Source organism: Oreochromis niloticus, linkage group LG20, assembly GCF_001858045.2.
Source record: "Oreochromis niloticus isolate F11D_XX linkage group LG20, O_niloticus_UMD_NMBU, whole genome shotgun sequence".
NCBI lineage: Eukaryota > Metazoa > Chordata > Actinopteri > Cichliformes > Cichlidae > Oreochromis > Oreochromis niloticus.
In genome coordinates, this window is record NC_031984.2 from 30,078,928 (window position 1) to 30,101,008 (window position 22,081).

Genomic DNA, 22,081 nt, shown 5'->3' on the forward strand with positions numbered 1-22,081 from the left:
AGTTGTATTTCGGCACAATCAAGGACGGCTTTTGCAGATCCCGCTGCTTTTCACAGTCCATTTTCATCTGGCGTTGACAGTGATATCTGTGACTAACTCGGTTATGTCAAGAACCTTTCCAAGTACTTAGCCCCACAAAAAACAACCCTGCCCCCAAAAAACGAGGCACAGTTGCCATTAGGATGGGGAGAGGGGTGTTTTGTGAGGAAAACATAATGCTGGTTATATTTTGCAAGCCAGAATAGGAAATTTAAACCAGACGGGAAATTTAGAAATTATCAGCGTGGCGCAAAGAGTGTATGAAACAGAGGATTATGAAACAGCCAGAGGATGGGCAGAATCAAAATGAGAAACATTAACAGGGAGGATCTGTGGTTATTCAAGGCGCTATGAGCTGTGCCAGCACACTGGCTGTGCATCATTAGTGGTTTACATTGACTTCTCTCCTATACTCATCGGCTCTCTGCACGCATCACCTCACAGCCAAACCGCTCAGCCTTAGGGCTGCTTCTTTTTTGCGTCCTCTTCTCTATGTCATGATGCAGTTTTCATTAACGCATAAGTTAGACACACATTAAAGATGACCATCAGGTCTCTATGAGCACAGTGTGACGATCTCTCTGCTCGTCCTTATGTTTATTTGACAAGTTTGTGGTACACACAGTGCTACTGCGTCTCAAAAAATTTATATTTTACAGATTGACTGCACATAAACGGAAATATTTCACCTTTTTCTTTTAATAGCTCATGAAAACCAGGAATCGAGTATCTCAGATTTAAGTATGTCAATAAATTACTATTCAAACAGCATAAACACCATACATCTCTCACCCTTGTTTAGCACATACAGCCGCAATCATTTGGCAAACTGCTGATTTGATGGTTACCCGGATGACGATCATCCACATCCTCCAGAAGTGGATGAGCAGTGTTAAAACTGCTACCAAATGGTTTGCTGACCATTTTATTACTGTCCTGCCAACTCACCTCACCTAAACTCTATAAAGAATCTTGAAGGTACTGTGAAGAGGAAGATGAAAAACACCCAGGCCAAACCCAGGCAGAGCTGAAGGCTGCTATCAAAATAACACCTCAGCAGTTCCACAAGCTGACTGCCTTCGTGCCACGCTACATTTATGCAGTAATTTGTGGTGATGGACCTCCCAACCAAGTATTAACATTTTAAAGAAACATACATTTCAGAAGCTGGACATCCTGTATTGTCCAGCCTGTTTTTTGATTGATCTGAGGAGATTTTCTAATGATTTTTGGGATGCTTTTTAACGCTGGTAAGTTGGACACATGGGTTCTATGGGAACTGATTGACTTTTGGAACCAACACCAAGTGGCCACTAGATGAACTGCAATTCATTTTTCAAATTTTTGTTTGTTTTTTATGCTTGGTCTACACATGCCTCTAAAAGAGAAGCTTGACTTGCTGCATCTTATTACTCATGTATTTGCATCACTCTAATGGCACAATCGAATTGACCACAAATAGTTTGCCAACTTTACTCAGCTGCTGTTGCAACGCTCGACCTTTTCAAATTTTGTCTGTGGTGGTTTTGTTTGTGATTGTAGCTACTCTGACAGTTGGCTCTTCCTATTCTCTTCTTATTTAACACAACAGCAAAGGTCCTGTAGATAAAGTCAGCATCCTCAAAAGTAAACGACCTAAGTAGAAGCGTGTAGTCACATCAAAAGAGCATTTATTTTATTTTATTGTAAAGAACAATAAACAAACAATATGGGAATGACGAAGCTGTAGTTCCTGTCCAGTTATGGCAAACTGCAACACTGATGTTAAAATGGCTGATTTTAAAGCAGAAATAATATGTTCATAGCCAGGTATAAAAAAACAAAATAAAACATAAACAATATTTATACTGTAGGCAGTTATACGGTACTAAGTGCCTGCTAGGTGTTCCCAAATGGTTAGCTGATGACTTAGCATGCTAGCCCTTTTCCAAATATAAAAAAAGCTAGTGAAGAAACCAAACTTCAAACTTTAAAACAGTCGTCCACAAACCAGTAGGTGATGTCATGCTGGCTAGGTCCATCTTTTATCTGCAGTCTATAATTTAGAACCATATCCATGTTTGGCTGCTTAGCTTTAAATAGTTGGTCAAATAGGTGAGAAACTAGATTTATTCTTCACTCTTTTCCATTTTTAAATCACAAAATATTGCATTTTAGGTACGAGTGATTGTATTTTGGTAAAAGAAGAACTCTGATTAAGCAAAATACAACATAAAAATTGAGCTTCCAAAAGATGCATGAAAGCAGTTTTATGCCCTTACATCATGGCTCTGGTGCATAAGGAAAAAGTTGCTTCTTCTCAAATGTTCCAGTGGTTTTAAGGCTTCATTTACGGGACATTTTGGCAGTTACTCAGGTTTTAGCCCATTAACTTCAAATCATGTGTACTTTAACATTAGGGCTGAACATTTTCCGAAGCATCACATATGATTTTAGACTGGTTTCCCGCTAGCAGCTGGTTTCAGTTCATTTCACAATGGCAATTAACATCCACTTGGAAAAAACAAGGCTCAAGTGCTTGAGGAGAGGTCATCATGCATGGTAATTCAGACTGTTCTGAATGCCCCCCATTGGGATTACATAATATGTTCTTAGTGCTTTGGCGGTGAATATAAACAAAATTGTTGCCAAATTCAAAATTTTACTTCAGCAAAGTTCTTGTCCTGCTTCCTGTGTTTAAACAAGATTTTAATATTATGAGAAATATGACTTCAGTTTTCAAATTAAATAGGATTATATAGCAAAACACTGAACACTGATATCCAGTCTGGATGGGTCATCCACCGACCACATTTATATTTTTCTTTTGTGTTTACAGCTTTTTAATGTCAGACGTCAGAGCTGTTAAACACACAAAATAGAAGCGTTTCCAGTTACTTGGAAGGAAATCAATAAAGAAAAATCCTTTGATCAAGTCAAAGTATTTGGATGGGGACTTTAGATGCACTCAAATCCTGGTAAAATGAAATATTTCAGCCGTGCCCCGAGAGCTGGACTGTGCTGTTGAATCTGTGCTTACTGTGGTGTTCATGCACAACAAACCAAACATGAGTAGCTATCATTATTTCTAAATCAAATGAGCTTTTGACATTAAATTTTAAGCTCATTTGATTTAACTGCAGCACTTTATCAAATTTTATTACTATACCCATGTGACACAGATCTCAACTTCCCACATCTTTGAGCTGGCTGATACACAGAAACTCACTGTCATCAACTACCGCACAGGCATTTGTACAGACACGTTCAAGTAATTACACATGGCACCGTTTCATTTTAGAGACCTGCTTACCATTAATGACAGGAGTGAAGATAGCCATACCCTCGAAGTTGGGATCACTCACTGTCTTGTCCAGTATAAGGCCTCCAAAGCTGGACAGCACAAACAGAAAGGCAATCACAACACAGCAATACAACCTGTACACTCATATACTGTACATACAGCGCGACGCATGATTTCTTAGTTTTCGTCCATATTTGTCACACAGAGTTCACATCATCAAACAAATGTTATTAGACCAACGTAACCCCAGTCAACACAGATGCTGTTTTTAAAGGAAAACCTCTCCAAGCCTACCTGCCCTACGGGCAAAAGTAACAACCACTAGTTCTAATAAGCAGCTGTGCCACCCTTGGCGGTGAGAACTACAATGAAGCATTTGTGATAACTGGCAGTGACTCGTTCCCATCGTTGTGGAGGAATTTTGGCCCGCTCTTCTTTTACTTTTAGGATTTGAGTCACGAGACCACGCCAAAACCTTCATTTTGTTCTTTTAAGCCATTCAGAGGTGGAGTTGCTGGTGTGTTTCAGATCATTGTCCTGCTGTATAATTTGAGTGCCCTGGAGCTTCAGGGCACAAACTGATGGCCAGACATTCTCCTTTGGGATTTTCTGGTAGAGAGCAGAATTCATGGTTCCATCATTTACAACGAGTCATCCAAATCCTGAAGCAGCAAAGCAATCCCAGACTGTCACACTACACTTGGTATGCCGTTCTTTTTTATTAAATGCTTTGTTAGTTTTATGCCAATCGTAACGGGACTCAAACTTTCCAAAAAGTATATTTTTCCAAAAGTCTCGGCGAGATGAGATGAGCCTTTGTGCTCTTGTTGGTCCGCAGTGGTTTTCTCCCTGGAACTTTTTGTCGAGCGTCTTTCTTATTGTTGAGTCATGAATTCTGACCTGAACTGAGACCAGCTGTTCTTTAGATATTGTTCCGGGTTCTTTTGTGATCTCCGTGATGAGACGTTGATCTATTGCACTAGCTTTGGTAGGCCAGCCACTCCTGTGAAGGTTCACCACTGGTCCTCCACATGTGGACAATGGCTCTCACCGTCACCTACATTCTGTCCCAAAGTCTTAGAAATGGCTTTATAACCCTTTCCAGACTGTCATTGGATACATGTCATGGATTCTGTTGCTCAGCTGTTTCTTTAGATCAGAACAAGATGTGTTACTTTTTGAGATCTTGCAGCTACTTCACTTCTGGGAAGATTGGCAGTTAAATGATGGACATCAAACTGCTGTGGAAATAACCTTATAGTATTTCCCAGATTGATGGGCAGCAACAATAGCTCCTCTAAGATGATTGTTGATGTCTTTCCACTTTGACATTGTGTTAAAACACACCCGAATGATCCAGAGGTGCTCACACTTGCTGATTATCAATCAATCAAGTACATTTGATTAGCAGCCCCTGGCTGCTGCTTACCCTGTTCATGCTTATAGAAGCAGTAAGAGTAGACTTCATACAAGTCCTGTTAAAAAATACTTTTTAATAGGCCTGTATATATGCAAGAGCCATAAACACACAAAAAACAAATCTATTCACATATAAAGTGCTGTTTATTATTATTCTAGAGCAAGTGTTTGAGTGTGTACCTGCTAATGGACATGGCCACTATTACAGGCTGCCATCCTGAGCGGAGAACCTCTCTGATCTGAGGACTTTGTCGGGCCACCAATACCCAGACCGGGATGAGACAGAGGAAGACCAGACACACCAGAGGCGACAGGTACCATATGTCTAAAAGAAAGAGAGACAGAGAGACTGAGACATTATACTGAAGGTCTCCAAAGAAAGAAAGAAAAAAAGGAGACAAATCCACTCAGTTATGGGCATGTCTGCATGGGTATGAAGAATGTTATTCAACACAACATTAAAGGCTTTACAGTTTTATCCTACATATACAGTAGCTAGGAAACTGTAGCTTTATTTGCTTGTGTTCTGTGATGTAAATGATAATGATGGCATTTTATTCCCCCTGTACACACAAGGTAGCTTCTGCAGATATTCACTGAGTTCAGCTGGGTTACATTCTTCCTACATATGTACATTTACATCACATATGCCAAATAACTAGATGCAGAGAAACACATCTATAATCACTGTTTTATACACCCTGAGACATTTTGATACACAGTGCACACGCACTACAGTGTGTGTTGTGGATACACAGTGCATTCTCACAGTGTGTGTGGAAAAAATCTGCCTTTTGCTGCCACCTTCTGGCAGAAAAAAGTCAGTTAAATCTTTCCTTCCAAATTTCAAGGGCACCAAAATACCCTGCCGTATATCACTTGTTTTTCACATTTAAGGGTTGTTAGTGGTTGTCACTGGCAGCCACCAGTGCTACCCCTCAGCCTCCCAGCAGAGGGCATCTATGGCATAAATTTGAAAACCTAGGCGATTTCCTTCTACAGTTATCACACGACTATCAGAAAAACTGACCTTTGACCTTGTCCCAGATTTCACCTCATCCAAGATTTTTAGTACCAGCACCAATGGTATGAATTTGAAAAGCCTGTGTTGCCTCGTTTGAAGCACCGTGCTACGCAGCTCCACAACAGTTACATATAAACTGTGTTAAGGCCGTGGCTCGTAACATAAGGAGGAGCACAACACCCATTTACTCTCTGAGAGATGTCATTTATTAACAAAAAACCCCCCAAAACACAAAAACCAAAACAAATCAAGCACAAAGGCTGGGTCAAGAGGGAGAACAAGTGGGTAGAGCTAAGGAGGAGAATAGCTACAAACCAAATACTTCACAGATCACCAGAGGGCGACACCTACACATCACATCCAAATCTGGACATACTCCAAAATTCACTTCTAAGCTGTGTGAAAAATGAAATTTATAATCCAGCCACAGGTTTGTGAATATAAGGAAAAATAGAACTGAACTAATCATGTGACCTCTTACGCACAGTTAAAGAAAAAAAATGCAAGGAACTTTAGTGAAACCCAATAAGCTTGAGGTCAGATGGTTGCTACTGACTACTCAAGTGCCAGAGCTCATCTCGGCTCTTTCCTCACCTTTATACTCATAGAGCGCACTGCTGACCCCAGCCAGCAGGGACAGGGTGATCAAATCCCCCAGACTCGCAGCAATGGGGGTGGCCACATTGTCAGGGTTGATTCCCACTTTCCTCGAGCCGATGATCACTCCAATCATCACCAGACCTGCACAACAGAGTGTGAAGGGACAGAAACACAAAAGACGTGAGACGCTGACACTTTCAATCAACATACGGGGAAAAACACGACTGTAGAAAGAAAGAGCCAATTCAGCTTCTTCTTTCATCATGTTTGTGAGACAACAGAATGCTGACGGAAGCTTTTAGTTGGAATTTGTTCATTTTTCTATATCAATAAAGACAACTGCCAACAGCCAACCTGCCTCACAGAGTGACAGCTGGCTGGGAAAGAGAAAAGAAAAGAAAAACAAAAGAGTATGAGTAAAAAAACTAATTACAGAGAAACTGAAATGACAGCGTAAAGAGAGACAGCGATGAGGTTTCCCCCTGCAGAGAAGAAAATGAAACAAGGACAGTTTTGTTCCCTCACACATCAGTCCTGCTCAACGCCAGAACACTTAAGGTGAGCATGAATTATGGATTATTCAGGGAGTGCATGCTGAGACGGGTAATGTAAGGACAGGCGTACAGATAAAAACGGTTTGATTGAAATTTGTTTCACAACATTGAGAAGCCACCCTAAAACACTGTCAGAATAATAACATTAGCTTGTATAACTGTCAAACTGTTACATATCGTTTGTTATAGTTACAATCACATTCACACCCAGCAGCTTAAACAGTTTGTTACCTTAAATTAAGACCTTAAAAACAGCAGCATCTGCATGGGTGTGTGTCGTTCTGTCTGTCAACATGATAGCATGAAAAGATTTGAGTGATTTCTGATACAACCTAGTGGGAGTGTGGAGTGGGGTCATGTTAACAATCTATTAAATCCACCGAGATCTTCAAAGTCAACTTAATTTATTGGTTCAAAATTGGCAAAAAGCCTTATAACATAGAAACTATGATTCTTACATGTGTGGTGTGTATTGCCCACATATAGAAAGTTCTGTATAAAGATTTAAAATATCATGCCACATTTGACCTCTGACCTCAAGTTCAACAGATTGATCTGAAGGTCAAAGTGATAATAAAGCTATATAGAGCTATTGAAAACTATGTATCTTACTGAGGCGAGTTAAAAACATCCAATCAGAAAGTTCCTCTGTCAGCAGGTGTTTAGTTTGACTATCATAACATCATGAAGAATGTGAGTACAGCTGGTACTCTGGAGTGAATGGTTCATCTGGTTCTTCTATAGGTACAGCTTTAGATTTGAACCCTGACCCCTAAATGAAACTGTATGCTTGGTCAACTGTATGCTGGAATAACTGACTGTTATTCGAATCTCCAAATAAAGAACATCCCCAAAGCTTACTTACCTAAAGACAGAGCAGCTACAAAGGCGGTGGTGATACTGCTGGCGCACAGGACAGCTGCTTGTTCCAGTTCAATGCCTCCTCTGGAAATCGCCCCTAAACAAATTGCTGCCACTGCGGCGAGGAATCCTACCACTGTGGCCTGGACCTGCCGAAACAGGAGAGAGCACAGCAGCGTCAGGCCCCAGCTACAGTACGATAGTGGATTTAACATTGACAGAAGCCGCAATTTTCGTGAGTGAATATTTTTTGGCAGATTTTACTCAGAAAAATCGCTTCAGGAATCATTTAGCCTGATAACTGAAGCAGAGTGAATTTGAACTTAAACACAATACAAAGAGCAAACTGAAGACAGGAGTCCCGAACTGTTGGACAGTACAAAATACTCTTTTCATATTTTGTATGTAAATTTCTCCCTGGCATACCTTACCTGAATAAGTGCCAGATTGCTGCACACCATGGTCCATTGTTTGTCAGGGTCATCCATTTGGCCTGTGTTAGCCTGCAAACATGGAGTCATGATTCATATGTTGAGGCAAAGGCTCTCGCTCAAAAAACACAGGTCTGAAAGAATGAAGTTTTTTTGTTAAGGCAGATAAATGAGCCCAGTTAATAACAAACCGGGCTCCAATATAAATCCAGATGTTAACAAACTAATTTAATTTGGACTTTTAGTGATGCTTTGAGTCAGAGTCTAACAGTCTGAGTTGAGTACAGCGTTATCCATAGTAACACATATTAGATGACTCCACACAGTCTCTGTGACTCAAGAGCTTCCCTGAGGCCTACGGCTATCATTACTGGTCCTGTCTGGTTGTCAGGACACTAGCCTGTCTGCAAACATCGACTGCAGAGTGTCTCGTCTCTTTCGGCTGGGCATTGTATACTTAGGGTGAAGTGTTTTGACCAATGCATGAAACCATATATTTATAGATATATTTTGGGGTCTTTGTGAGTCTTTATTGTATGGCGTGCTGCAGGGAAAAGCCTGTTCTAATGTTTGGGTTTGTGGTTTATTGTGAGCACCTGACGGCTTCTTGCTTCTTATTCATAAACTCTCTCCACACTCTTTCACATGATACTTTCGTTGGTGGCAGAAGAATTTTTGTAGTTTTTGGTGTCTGGCAGGGACCAGTTTGCAGCATAATTTTATATGCAATGAAAAACATATTGCAGTAAACAGTGTATGTTGCAACAGCATGGCATAAATGATAGAGTATAATATGAAACGGTAGATGTTTTAACTAGTGCTGTCAATAGATTAAAAAAAATTAACTAATTAATGTCACAATTTTCTGTAATTAATTGCGATTAATTGCAATTACTTGATCAATAGCCTGGCTGCAATTACACTTTTTCAACTTTACATTTAAGCTTGTAACTGACATTTATGCAATATAAGGAAGTAAATGCAGAATAAACACAAAGAATGTGTCCTTAAATTCAAAGAGAATTGTAATAGTTTTCTTCAGTCTTTTAGCACAGGTTCTCTCCTGTGAAATGCAACTTTAAAAAAAACTATATACTAATAGGTAAGTATACACTAATATATAATATATATTAGTGCTGTCAAACAATTAAAATGTTTAATCTGATTCATCACAGGGTTACTGTGGATTCATTTTGATTAATCACGATGAAATATCATCCATTTTACTCTATAGTAATCGCATTTCATTTTGCATGAGCAAACAGACTCGGGAAGAAGGGGAAAATATACACACTTAACATGTTTATTGAACATCTTGAACATTCATGTTAACAAAAAATTCTGTAAACATTTATCCACTCTCTCTCTGTCACTCTTGGGGAGGCACTTCAAGTCCTTGAGACGAGGAACTAAAGTTATGTAAAGCGCGTGTTCTCAACGATATTAATAGGTCTGCAGTTTGTTGCAATCCACTTGGCAGTTGTGTCAGTCAGTATGTCTGAGGTAGACTTACTGAGTCTCCGATGCTCCGTGAGTGGCCTGTCGCAAGCTGGGTGACGCATTAGCCAGAGTCCTAGCAGCATCCCCGACTAACCCATGCTTCTGGTCAATGTGATATTTTAAGCTGGAAGTGCTTCGGTGAAAAGAAAATTCTTTCTTGCACAATGTGCATAATACTTTATGTCGGTCGACTGTTCAGTCTTGTTATTTTTTTAATACTCAAATTTCCCAGCGAGAGGGCCAATGTGTGTTTATCATCTTCCCGATTGAGTTGATTGGTTCAGCTGCCCGTCAAATCAACTGCTCATTTGTGCATGTGCGAAGGTAACTCTACTTGGACAAACTGCCCGAAATGCGTTGACAGAAACATTTCAGGGATTTTGAGTCATTCTGCACTCCAGATGAGTTAATTGCGTTAAAAATTTTAATCGCATTGACAGATTAATTTGCGTTAATGTGTTAATTTTGACGGCACTAGTTTTAATATCATCATCCAATATATTTTATCGTATCACTCAGCCCTAGTGGTAAGTGTGTGTTTCTAAAGCAGGGGTGTCCAACTCCAGGCCTCAAGGGCCTGAGTCCTGCAGGTTTTAGATATCACCCTGGCATTTGATCCAGGTGTGTTGATTAGTTCATTACCAGGCCTCTGGAGAACTTCAAGACATGGTGAGGAGTTCTAAAGCCTCTCCACCAGAGGCCTGGGAGTTTGAGGGTCGTGTGCAGTGTCTCATTGTTCCTAGGACTGCACTCTTCTGGACAGAAACCTCTGATGTTGTGCCCGGAATCTGATGGAGGCACTCTTCCAGTTTGGGGGCTACAGCTCCTAATGTACACTATCCCAATCACTACACTACAATCAACTACAACCTGCTATTGTGTGTTAGATGTCTCTTGGCCCCCAATTGCACAATCTGGAACTTGGGTCCAGCGGTGGTAGACTCCTGCCTCTATGGTCCTGGTCCTTAGGACTTGTTCTGTGTTGTCCTTTAAGCTGGCCTTTTCTAGCCATTGATAGGATTTCTTAATGTTAGCCACTTCCTCTATCTCTCAATGGTGCATCCTAGGCAGGGACTTGGTCATCCATGATCCATGTTCCTCCTCTTTTACCTCACCACCTTCTGCCTTCAGCTGCCTGAAGCATTCTTGGAGCAGCTCAACTAACATATGTCTTCCTAATGTATTGTAGATGCTCTGTGTTTCCTTCTGGATTACGGCTCTGACTCTCACTCCCATCGTTGTTCATAAAGCCTTAGGGTGCTGGACTTGGAGACATCTATAAGTTATGAGGAATCTTTGTTTGGATTTCGCACCTACTTCCTCCTGTGGCCAGCTTATTAGTGTGACTGCTGATTAAGCATCCACAGTACTGAGATCCAAATCTTTCCTTAAGCACCATTTAACTTGGAAAAAAAACTATCAATGCAAATTCGGGTTTTTCATTTGCGGTTCTTCAGTTTAGACATTTAAAATGAGTCATTTCATTCTTCAAGTGATTTAAAAAATATGAGCTTTCAATATTCATTCAGATTTTTTGTACCTCTTTTTCTAATGTACATTTAAAAGCTATTCAGCTACTTTCCAACCTTGAAACTTCTTCTGTGTGAACAGCTTTCAGCAGTTCTGCACTTTGGCTTTCAGGTGAATGATTCTGTGCATTTCAGCTCATTCAACATTTATTTCACCAAAGATTCAGGAATTATAAAAATTCAACTCAAATCACTCAACTGTCAGCATTCACGCTGCATTTTCTTATACACTGTTATACACTGTCTTACGTTCTGGAGGCATTTGGATATGGCTGACATTCTTGCCACAGCTACATGTACATGTAAAATTTGATGTGTACCAAATCTAAATATGGCTCTGCTACAACCTCTCTAACATTGCTCTGCTTCACTTTATTTGTTGGCACAGACAGTATATAACATAACAAGTATATAACAAGATAATATATAACATAACCCTTAGGCTTGCTTACGGCGGTAGAGAGGCGAGCAGCCAAGGTCATCTCCAGGTTTCCTTTGAGTCCAACCAGAGCTGGAACCAGGATGAAAACTTCTGTGATCACCTTAAACACCTCCCAGTGCTGGAACACACACATTGTGTAATGAGATACCGAATAAACAATTACAGAGCAGTGCAAAAAATACAAAACAAAAGCAAACATTGTCACTAATTATGCCTGATATATTCATATTCTAAAAACAACTGCACCTGATAAACCCGATAAACCTTCCTGATGCAGTTATGAAAGACGATCAGATATTCTAGACTAACCCAGTAGCCTACTTTCTGTTTCCACTACTTTGAGCATTCGACGCCACGCCATACCGTGCAGGTTCACTGGCTTTAGAAGACGTGCAGTTCACAGAGTCCGCCTCGTGATGGTTTAGATCTTTAAATAAATGCGATTATAAAAGAACACAGCTACAAAGAGCAGAGCGATGTGAAGATGTGACAGCCACGTAGGGAGGGAAGTAAGGAAGAGTGGAGGGGACTGACAAAGCAGGTCAGTAAAAGTTTGATAAGACGTTTTGTTAAATAGGTGACATAGTCAGTTATAAAATATAATATAACAGGAGCTAGACATAATATATTATTTATTGCTAGCATGTTTAAAAAAACAGCTTGTGCTTAGTGAAGACTCTATTGTTTTATAGCAAATACATCCTTGTGTGAACTTCAAAAGATTAATTTCTGCAACAAATATAGCTCCGCTCAGAGGGAAGAAAAAACCTATGCAGGTGTACAACCACCTACATGTGCTTCTTAACTAGCTGACTCAGCTGATCCTGCATGCCGTGTTTAAGCGTACAAGAAAACAGAGAAGTTATAGAATTTCTCTCTCTTGCTTTTAAACTTGAGATGTACTCAGAGCCACTGTGTTTTGATGGGAACTATGAAACTATAAATCTTTAGCTCTTATATATAGTGGGGATCACATTCCTATAATAAACCTTGCAGAGCCTAAAGTCAACTTGAATTCAGAGTTACATGGAGCCTATAGATTCTAAATTGGCAGCAAGGAGTATGATTAAGCTTGAATGTTTGTCTCTCTGTGGTACGACGCTTTTACAGAGGACTGGGTTCAAAGGACAGAGCACAATAAGCACAAAAAATATCCAGAAATTTATTTAAATTCTTTCTTCTCAGACGCAAAATCCAAACCCATCGGTCCTCATCATATCTTAAATACCTCATAGCACCACATTATTCTAATACAGCACTTTTCCTCCATTTCTACCTTTAGAAACTCTGAGAACCTCTGAGAGTAGAGCCTTCAGCTTTCAGGCCTCAATTCTGTGGAACTAGCTCCTCGTTTGGATTCAGGAGACAGACACCTACTCTGCTTTTAAGATTAGGCTTAAACCTTCCTTTTAGATCATGCTTATATAGCTTATATCTCTCTGTTCTTTCCTTTATCCTCTTCTCTTTGTCCCCACCGGGTCACAGCAGATGTCTGCCCCTCTCTGAGCCTTGTTCTGCCAGAGTTTTCTTTCTGTTAAAAGGGAGTTTTTCTTTCCTGCTGTCGCCAAGTACTTGATCAAAGGGGTCGTCTGAATGTTGGGGTTTCGGGATTTGCGAGTAATGAACTAGTGCCTATTACCATGCAGGGTTTTGATATGTGTTGTCAGTATTTACAAAGACTGAATTTAGGACTTAGGAACCTTTTTTCGACTGACCCTGTTCTATATGTGTATCTGGGGGTTCCTTTCTCAAGGCACAAAACATAGGGAGAAGAATACTTAAATCTGCACTCAAACTGATTTATAAGCAGAAAGCAGAGTGGGTTTTTTTTTTATATCCCTCTGAATTCTCTGGCTGCTTCTATCAGCTGTCACATCAAATGTCAGTGACCCAGTTCCACTGGAAGTTATGCATGCCCATCACTGCCTCTGACTTGTTTCATAAGTGAGGTGTGTTTCTGACATGCCTTCTTCACACTGTCATTTCGGTACAGGTCGATCTAAATATCATCTCACACGTGCCCTTTCTATTCTTGAGGGTTACAAATCATTTCCATGAAGTTCTGAACCCTACAAATGGAGCTACATACTGATGAGCAGTGATTCATAATCTCTTCCTTCTCAAACTATTGGAACACAAATATTAATTAATCCATCAGTTACTGGTTACTGTGTGCCAGTTAGCTAGCTTGGTTAACCAATGATTTGTCACATACAAGAACAACCCGAACAAGTTTTTTTTTTTAATCTTTTTAAACATTATGAATGTGCTCACTATTGGTCTGTTAAATATTATGCACTCTCTAATGTTTACAACCAATGGGATCATTTCTGCCTCCTGAACTGTTTAAACAATAGTGAACCGGTGATGAAGATGAATGGATCCAAACAAAGGAATAAGAGAACTGAATGTCAGTCTTGTCAATGGTAGAGGAGTGTGTGTGCTGGTGTGAGTGCATCTCTATTCATACCAATTCCTCTCAGGTTCTGGATTGCTAAATCTGGCTGACATCTGTCATACACAGAGGCTATCTTGGGACATGTCCCACTTCTGCTGTAATACTGCTGCTACTGCTGCTTGACTGTGAGTGCGAGTGTGATGGGACAAAAGCCAACATAAGCCAGCTCAGTGCTACTGTAGACTTCAAGGGACTTTCTAATGTTGGTGCTGTCGCTGTCTTCAAAATGACCGATTCAGATACTTCAGACACACAAAAATGACTTCAAAAAATCAACTTCTTTTAGCCAATTACAAGCCAGGTCTCAAGCCAAATATTTGCTGGGGAACTATAATGTGTTAAGTTTGCGTCATTACATTAAAAGTCTGGTTGCTCATGTTTTGCTGTTAATGTTGTGTTCTATAGTTTTTTCCTGGTCCCCTCCCCACTGTGACCATTAATGACAAACTGGGTTATGGTCTTTAAAAAAAAAATTGTGAAATTTAAAAAAGTAGTCTATATTTTTAAAGAGCCCGCAGTGACAAGAGGAGGAAGCTCAGGTGGTTTTTTCTGCGACTGATTCTGTTGCATATGTATTTCTGGGGGTTCTGTTTTCAAGGTGCAAAATATAGGGAGGATAATATTTAAATCAAGACCGCAAACTGAGTTATTAACATTTGAAATACACAATTTACGACTAATTGCACAAATATTTAATAACGAAAGAAGCATGTCTTATTTTCTGCACTTGGTATTGATATGAATGATCTGTGGTTAGAAAACAGAGCAACTTTTGTAAATCAGTGCTATTTGGGGATGGCGCTCACTGGCTTTCTCGATTTTTCGTACGCCATCTGACAGATCGACTGCATTGTTGTCAGAGTGTGTTTTTTGAGGAAACACTTTTCGTAAAATGCAATGCTTTCGGTGTGTATATATATGTTATACGACATGTTGACATCCGAAAAATACTGAATTTCATGCCATTTTTTTCGCAATGCACTCCGTCTGTAAAGGCCTTTACGGTTAGGGTGGATCAGGTGACCCTGAACCATTCTTTAAATTTATGCTGCAAAATGCTGGTGATGCAAAGTTGGTACATTCCAAGTCTGAACATAGAATGACTGAGGGGAATACTCATAACAGTACAGAATACCAGAGATGGACATATGACAGGGCAGTGAATACACTGGAGGGTTAACTAGGTAACCAGAACTACTAACCATCAGCTTCAAAGCAACGCATGAGGAACGCTTCAACTGTGACAAGGTTCTTTACTTTTAAGGAGCTTGGAAAGAAAAGCGACTGGCCTTCTTTAAGTTTCTTGAAGATGTTTCACCTCTCATCATTAAATTACTATGACCTGGATGACATATGCGCTTTACTTTTGTTTTTACCTTTTTAAGTAAAGAACTTGGTCACAATTTCAGGGGAGATGCACTGTATATACAAAGTCATCTCCCTCTCTGACCTTCTTTTTCTCTCTCTCATCTTCAAACCACTTATTGAATTAACTGTTCAATGCAATCCCAAGGCTCTCGTCTCTCTCGCTAGTCTAAATCTGATTTAGAAAGCTCAGAAAGGTGGATGTAACACAAGACTCCATCTGTTAATCAGAAAAAAGCACTGTCAACGGTGAACCAGCAGAGCTGTGCATGCATGTGCAATCACAATACACGCATTTCTTGTTTAACCAATTCAGGCTTGTTTTTAAAGGATCTCAACAACGCAGACTGAGTTCAGAAAGCAGGCCAAGTCATGAAAAAGGTAGATGAGACTGGCAAATATCTTATATTTAACTAAGGCCAGCATTAGTCTGAACTAATTCAAGCTTGTGAATACCTGAGGGGCAGGAAAACAAAAAGGTCTTTTCCACTGACTGAACCGTTTATCTATTCTTCATAGCAACAGTTGTCAATACGTGTCTGTACTCAGTATGCAAATACCCACCCACCTTTCCACAACATCCCACAATCAGAAACTGTAAGTGAGGTCAGTCCATTTCTCCCATTGAAACATCCATTAACAGGACAGGGTCTCAAATTTCACTGCTTGTTTTTTCAGCATTGGGAATCAAAATTAGTGAAGTAGAGAGCTTGCTCAAATATTCTTTGATCTCTTTGATATTCAAAAGTTTCAGGTTAACCTACAAAAAAAAAAATCACCCCTTTATAGAAAGAAGGAAGTATGAGCGTGGTGCCCTCGAGCAACAATCATGACACGATATTCAAAACAGTTCAGATGGTACCCAACCCTACACATCTATTCACATTATTCTTGGATAATTACTTGTATAAGGTCCATAACGATACCAGCGGAGACCATTCCAAGTCCCGATATGAGGTATGGCACGATAACCTGCGCCCCAATGAGCCAAGAGCTCTCTGGTAGGAAACCATGTTCTGATCGAGTCAGCTTCCAGGTCACGCCACGTAACTTCTTGCCTTGGTAGCGTAGCTCCAACTCCAGACGAGTCACAACCATGTTGCACGGGGGATTAAGCAAAGCACTTAGTTTGATGTTTAGTTATCCCATGGTAAGTGTAACTTCATTCCAATGGAAAAAAACAAACAAACACGGATTAAAAATAAAAAAGGTCAGAGGGGTCAAAATAAAGTAAGGAAGTGAAATACCAAAGACGAAAACTATCAATGAGTTTGTCCTTGGTTTAAAAAAGGGGAAATGTTTCAAGCAGTTCCTAAGGCCCTTCCTGAAGAAATGAGAGGCAGCATTTGGGAGCATATATATGTTCTGCTCTCAAGGGATGACCCAAAGATGACAGATACTTCTTGCATCATTCTTGGCAGCACACAAGATAAACATTCAGCATCCCTTTGATGGAAACTGGAGATTCGATATCTATTCAAGCAAGCGAGACATTCGTCATGTTTCCATTCCTTCCAATCAATGATGTGTTTTGCCAGGCAGAATCAAATTTAAAAGCTTTAACTCCAACTTGAGGGAGCTGGAGCATGGCATCTTTGGACCAGTGGTGAGTCAGCAGTGATGAGGTATCCATTTGTCAGCACCTCTGGGAAAAAACAATCATTAACACGATTTCTGATTCATCAGTCAAAATGTTCCACAAGCACAGATGATCCACATCTGCAGTCAAAGTCTTAAGTTTACCTCGCAACCCGTCCAAACTAACATTAATAATAAGACTGGTTTACACCAGTAAATTAATGCTGAATAGCTCAGTGGTCCTCCAGTTGTCCTGAACAACTCTAGAATCAAATAAATCCTCTTGCTGAGTTTGTTGTTTGTTGGATGGAGTCCTCAGTTGATAAGATCCAGCTTTAAATCTACTTGACCTCCAGTGTAAACGGCACAGCTGTATCTTGTGAAGGCAGCGCTCGGAGTGACAGCTGAATGAGTGACAGGAGCAAGAAGATGAAGAACAGTCCAAAAGGTGAGAGAGTTTAGAAGCAGGAGGAAGACTTTATATCTTTGATATATCAGCTTAATCTCTTATTTGGCGAGGTGAGCTCTGTGATGTCAATAGGAGATCCACAGATGAGATGCAGCACACAGTACCACATGAGCAGACTAAAGTGTTCCTTTCCTCCTTTCAGCATCAGGGTAGTCCTGCTCAGTCCGCTCAGCTCTGCTGTGACGTAGCACAGAAAGAGGCAGGGCTGTCTGCACTGTGCAAACTCACGAGAGAAACGACCGGCTTTCTGCCACGCACTCTCCCTCTAAGCTATTTTTTACTGCGTGTCTGCCTCTTATCCTCCCTCCCTCCCGCGTGTGGCATCCATCGTTCTACGTCGAACAGTCTTGCTGCATTTCTCCCTCTCACATCCCTCTTTTAGTTGTTTCCATATCTCTGTATCGTGACTCATTCTTTCCCTCCATCTTTTCCTTCCACTTGTACCTCCGTTCTAGCTGCGATATTAATTTTGGAACACCGTATTTAAGAGCAAACAAACATACTGTACAACTACTGATTTCCAGCCATCTTTCAGGTCTTAAACTAAAAATCATTCTCCTCACTTTATACTGTTCGATTACAGTCACAGCTGGTTCATCTCACAAAAAAAAGAAAAGAAAATGTTTTCATACACGAAATATTAATGACATGGAAAAAAAAGTCTGATAGATATTACGTAATATTTTTACTACAGCAAGGTGATTCCCAAAGTTCTATTAGCTGAAATCTCTCAGCATGGTGTGCAGTGTGTACTTAAGAAATCTGAGGAAACTGGTCAGTTGGAGGACAAAAAGAAGAAGTGGCAAACCTAAATTTTATTTACAGCAGATGAACAACATGTGAAAATCAAGTCCTTATAGAACAGGAACAATCCAGCACAGAACCTGAGAGATCCTGACCCTTCAGTTGCTTCATGAAATAGTCATGGATTGGATTGGATGATGAGAAACTCAGACAACCCCAAATCAAAGAAAATATGACCCAGTGAAAATTATAATTTTAAACACTAGCATTAAATATTCAATTAGATTTTCAAATTAATTATTAATTTTCAAATATCTTGAACTTATAAAAATAAGTGTTTAAACAAATGCTCAGGATACTCAGTTACTTTTGTAATGTGTATTCATTACAAATCTATCAAGATATGTTCTTTTTTATACACATCTTTATGTGAACATTTGGATTGAATCACAATAACAACTAAAACAGCAGTGGGATGGGTTTCAGTGTTTTTGCTCAGAAGATAACAGACACTTGCACTTACACAGCAGGGGTAAGACTTGTAATGACTGCTAATGGTAAACTCTTAGCCTAAATGCTGCTAAATGTCAACACGATTGACGCATCACTGGCCCATTTGTTTGCTTCAAGTATTTAAAGAATTTATAACTATAACAGTTTCTGGGAGTCTGTCCAACTAACATTTAAGTCTCTTTTAACCACCATAACTGTATTTTAAAGAAGTCAAATATTGCATGTTTGCAATATTCTAGTATATAGACGATCTATTCTCACAATTTTATAGAGCGAGCTTTTATAGAGCTCTAATTTGGAAGCCAACCAACAGAACAAAGAGAAGCTGACACAAATGGCACTGCGTCCGCCTGTCCATCCATTCATCTTCTTCCGCTTATCCAGGGCCGGGTTGTGGCAGCAGACCTCCCTCTCCCTGGCCACCTCCTCCAGCTTATCCAGGGGAACATTAAGGCGTTCCCAGGCCAGCCAAGAGATAATCTCTTCAACGTGTCTTGGCCCTGGGGCCTCCTCCCAGTGGGACAAGGCTGGAACCCCTTACCGAGGAGGCATATAGGATCCTTGTAGAAGCCCGAACCACCTCAACTGGCTCCTTTCGATGTGGAGGAGCAGCGGCTCTACTCTGAGCTCCTCTCGGACAAACCGAGCTCCTCTCCCCATCTCTAAGGGAGAGGCCAGCCACCCTTTGGAGAAAGCGCATTTGCACTGCTTGTATCCCCGATCTCGTTCTTTCGGTCACTACCCAAAGCTTGTGACCATAGGTGAGGGCGGGGACGTAGATCAGCCAGACAATCGATCACTTTTACGCTCAGTTTTCTCTTTACCGCGACGGACATCACTGCAGGCGCAGCACCAATCCATCTGTCAGTCTCCCATTCCCCTCTCCCCTCACTTGTGAACAAGACCCCGACAAATTGCATGTAGGATGTAACTGAAAGACAGGGCAACAGGATGTGGTTGTTTAGACAATAGCCACCATCACAGGCCACAGTAACAATCGTTATTGCTGATAGTGCAGTGTTTCCGTCTTTATCTCCATTTTAGATCGGCTACTCTCCACGTCCTTGTACGTCCCCTGTGCTTTGAGACACAGCTCCCAGCCAAGCTCATGACTAATCTTCCATCTGATGCAGGAGGGAAACTGATACTGTAGACTGCAGAGTGGGAAGAAATACTGATGAGCTACAGATGGAGTAAAGGGAAGCAACCATATGAGGACGGACGTATGTTTATCAGTGGAGGACGCAGGGGAAGAGGGAGACCAGCTCATCATAGAGCAGACAGCAGTGTGTCCGATTTCCCTCAGCTCAGATGGCTGCAGACCAAATGCCAGGGACACGTGGCACAGGACAGACACGACTAGCCCAAACTCATTTTTAAATGTACTATCCCACTTTTCCCACCTTATATTCCTATGCTATATCCTACAGTATGATTCTATACCAGTGTGTAGAAAACACAGCCATCAGTCAGTTATATTCTTGAGGTATTTTGACCAAGGATATTACTGACATTTCATTAAGAACTGATGGGAAGGTTAAAGGTATAGTCACAAATTTTTGAGGTCATTTAATAGAAAAAAAGTATACTATAGTCTTAAATGTACATAGATCAGTGTGTAACTACATTTTCCAATAAACTGCATTCTCATAAACATGTAATTAATCTATTAATAATATATAGGAGTGAGTTTGCAGTTTCTGGAAGTCGTCATGTTCCTCCACCATATTTGAATACAGTCGCTGGGAAGGACATCTCCCTTCCACCTAATGGTGTTTTACATAAATGGTAGAGACAGGCCATGTATGTAGTATGCCAAATGGGGAGTAGAAGAGAAGTTGTAGGCATTTGCGTGTCATGGGGACATTTCAATTTGTGCCTGTACCTTCAGACTGAAGATATGAACCATTATACTTGTTTTATCATCTGAGAATGGACCCCCTTCATCAAAGAGATAACACCACTTGCACCTTAATAAAATGTCATCCTCTTCCTCCTCACCTCAAGATTAATCTCCTAAACAGAAGTCGCACTCTAAGACATGAAAACTTGCATAAACATGCCTATTTATTCCCGATACTGTTGCAGTGACTTATTTTCAGTAGATCAGACATGAGACTTTCCTGTCTCTGGAGAGTTGACAACGAGCCGGGTGAACAACAACAGCTAATTTTAAGCTAACGTTATGCCAGCTAATGTTAGACTCAAGTGTCATAAAACATTTGATTACATTCTCACATTGTATGAGCGTTTATTCACCAACTGTACGAGTCCAACAATGTTAAATCCACGTTAGATTCACTAGCAAAAACTAAAACCAGCTAACAGTGGAAAAAAAAGCAGAAATGTTCAGGATATCCTCAACAGCTCACCTTAGTTTGGCTGTCATCAGTCAGAGGTAAGCTTTACTGACTCACTGACCTGTATTGAACTCCTTTTACAGTTTTACAGCTACACGTGGATGCTTCTCACCCAGCATTGACAGCTGAGATAAACACGCATAAGCTGTTGTGGCAGTTATGGTCTAAAAACTTTCCCTAAAACATGATGTTAGGTTTTTGAACATAGTGTAATGTTTTGATCTCTATTAGCTGACTAGAACATGTTTGTCCTACAGGAGCCAATGTAGCAAGGATTATGCACTTGAATTGGGAGAGGTAAGAAAACAGAACTGCAATACACTGACATCTAGATTTTGCACTCTGTAACTATAAAGAGGGGTACTATTAGGTTTATTAGTCTTCTAAGGTCACTGGAAATCACACTGTGCAACGTAGATCTCATAAATTTGGGTAGGATGCACATACAACTAGGGCTGGGCCATATCATAATGTTCACGGTAATACCGGTATAATGTTAGGCAATGGTAAGAAAATGAAATATCGCTATAGAATATGGGTAAAACGCACATGCGCAGTGCATTTGTTTTCATACGCACATGGCGGAAAAAGCATGGCGGCAGTGGAGAATGAGAAGGGCGATGAACCAGAATTGGTTTGTAAAAATGCTGCAACTTCAGTGATGTGAAACTGGTTTGGCTTTCGTCTGTCAGATACACACCAAAGCACAATTTTTGGTAGAGCATGCAAGCGAGCCGTCGTTATTACCGTGTGTTTCGGAAAGTAAGGCACACTTAAAAGCCATCCTTTGATTTTCTGAAAAATCCACAGTGCCCCTTATAATCCGGTGCACCTTATGTATGAATTCTGGTTGTGCTTACTGACCTCGAACCGATTTTATGTGGTACATGGCGCTCAAAAATCTGTTAAAAT

At 40.4% G+C, this 22,081-nt stretch overlaps 1 protein-coding gene across 5 annotated transcripts in view; it reads right to left on the reverse strand.

Moving 5' to 3' along the window:
• The window catches only part of LOC100695043 (solute carrier family 41 member 3), a 30,508-nt gene that overhangs the window by 3,606 nt on the left and 4,821 nt on the right, over positions 1 to 22,081 (reverse strand). For 4 of the 5 annotated variants that reach the window (XR_003215608.1, XM_005454076.4, XM_005454077.4 and 1 more), the window contains exons 3-8: positions 11,693 to 11,800; positions 8,212 to 8,283; positions 7,785 to 7,929; positions 6,360 to 6,506; positions 4,922 to 5,066; positions 3,332 to 3,411 (exon numbers count right to left, since the gene is read on the reverse strand). Coding sequence is in view for 4 of the 5 variants with exons in the window: in XM_005454076.4 (XP_005454133.1) it covers positions 3,332 to 3,411; positions 4,922 to 5,066; positions 6,360 to 6,506; positions 7,785 to 7,929; positions 8,212 to 8,283; positions 11,693 to 11,800 (697 nt within the window). In the remaining variant the exon portion in view is untranslated. Of the gene's footprint in view, positions 1 to 3,331; positions 3,412 to 4,921; positions 5,067 to 6,359; positions 6,507 to 7,784; positions 7,930 to 8,211; positions 8,284 to 11,692; positions 11,801 to 16,408; positions 17,789 to 22,081 lie in introns of those variants that run through there. The other variant, XM_005454081.4, reaches the window with a different exon arrangement.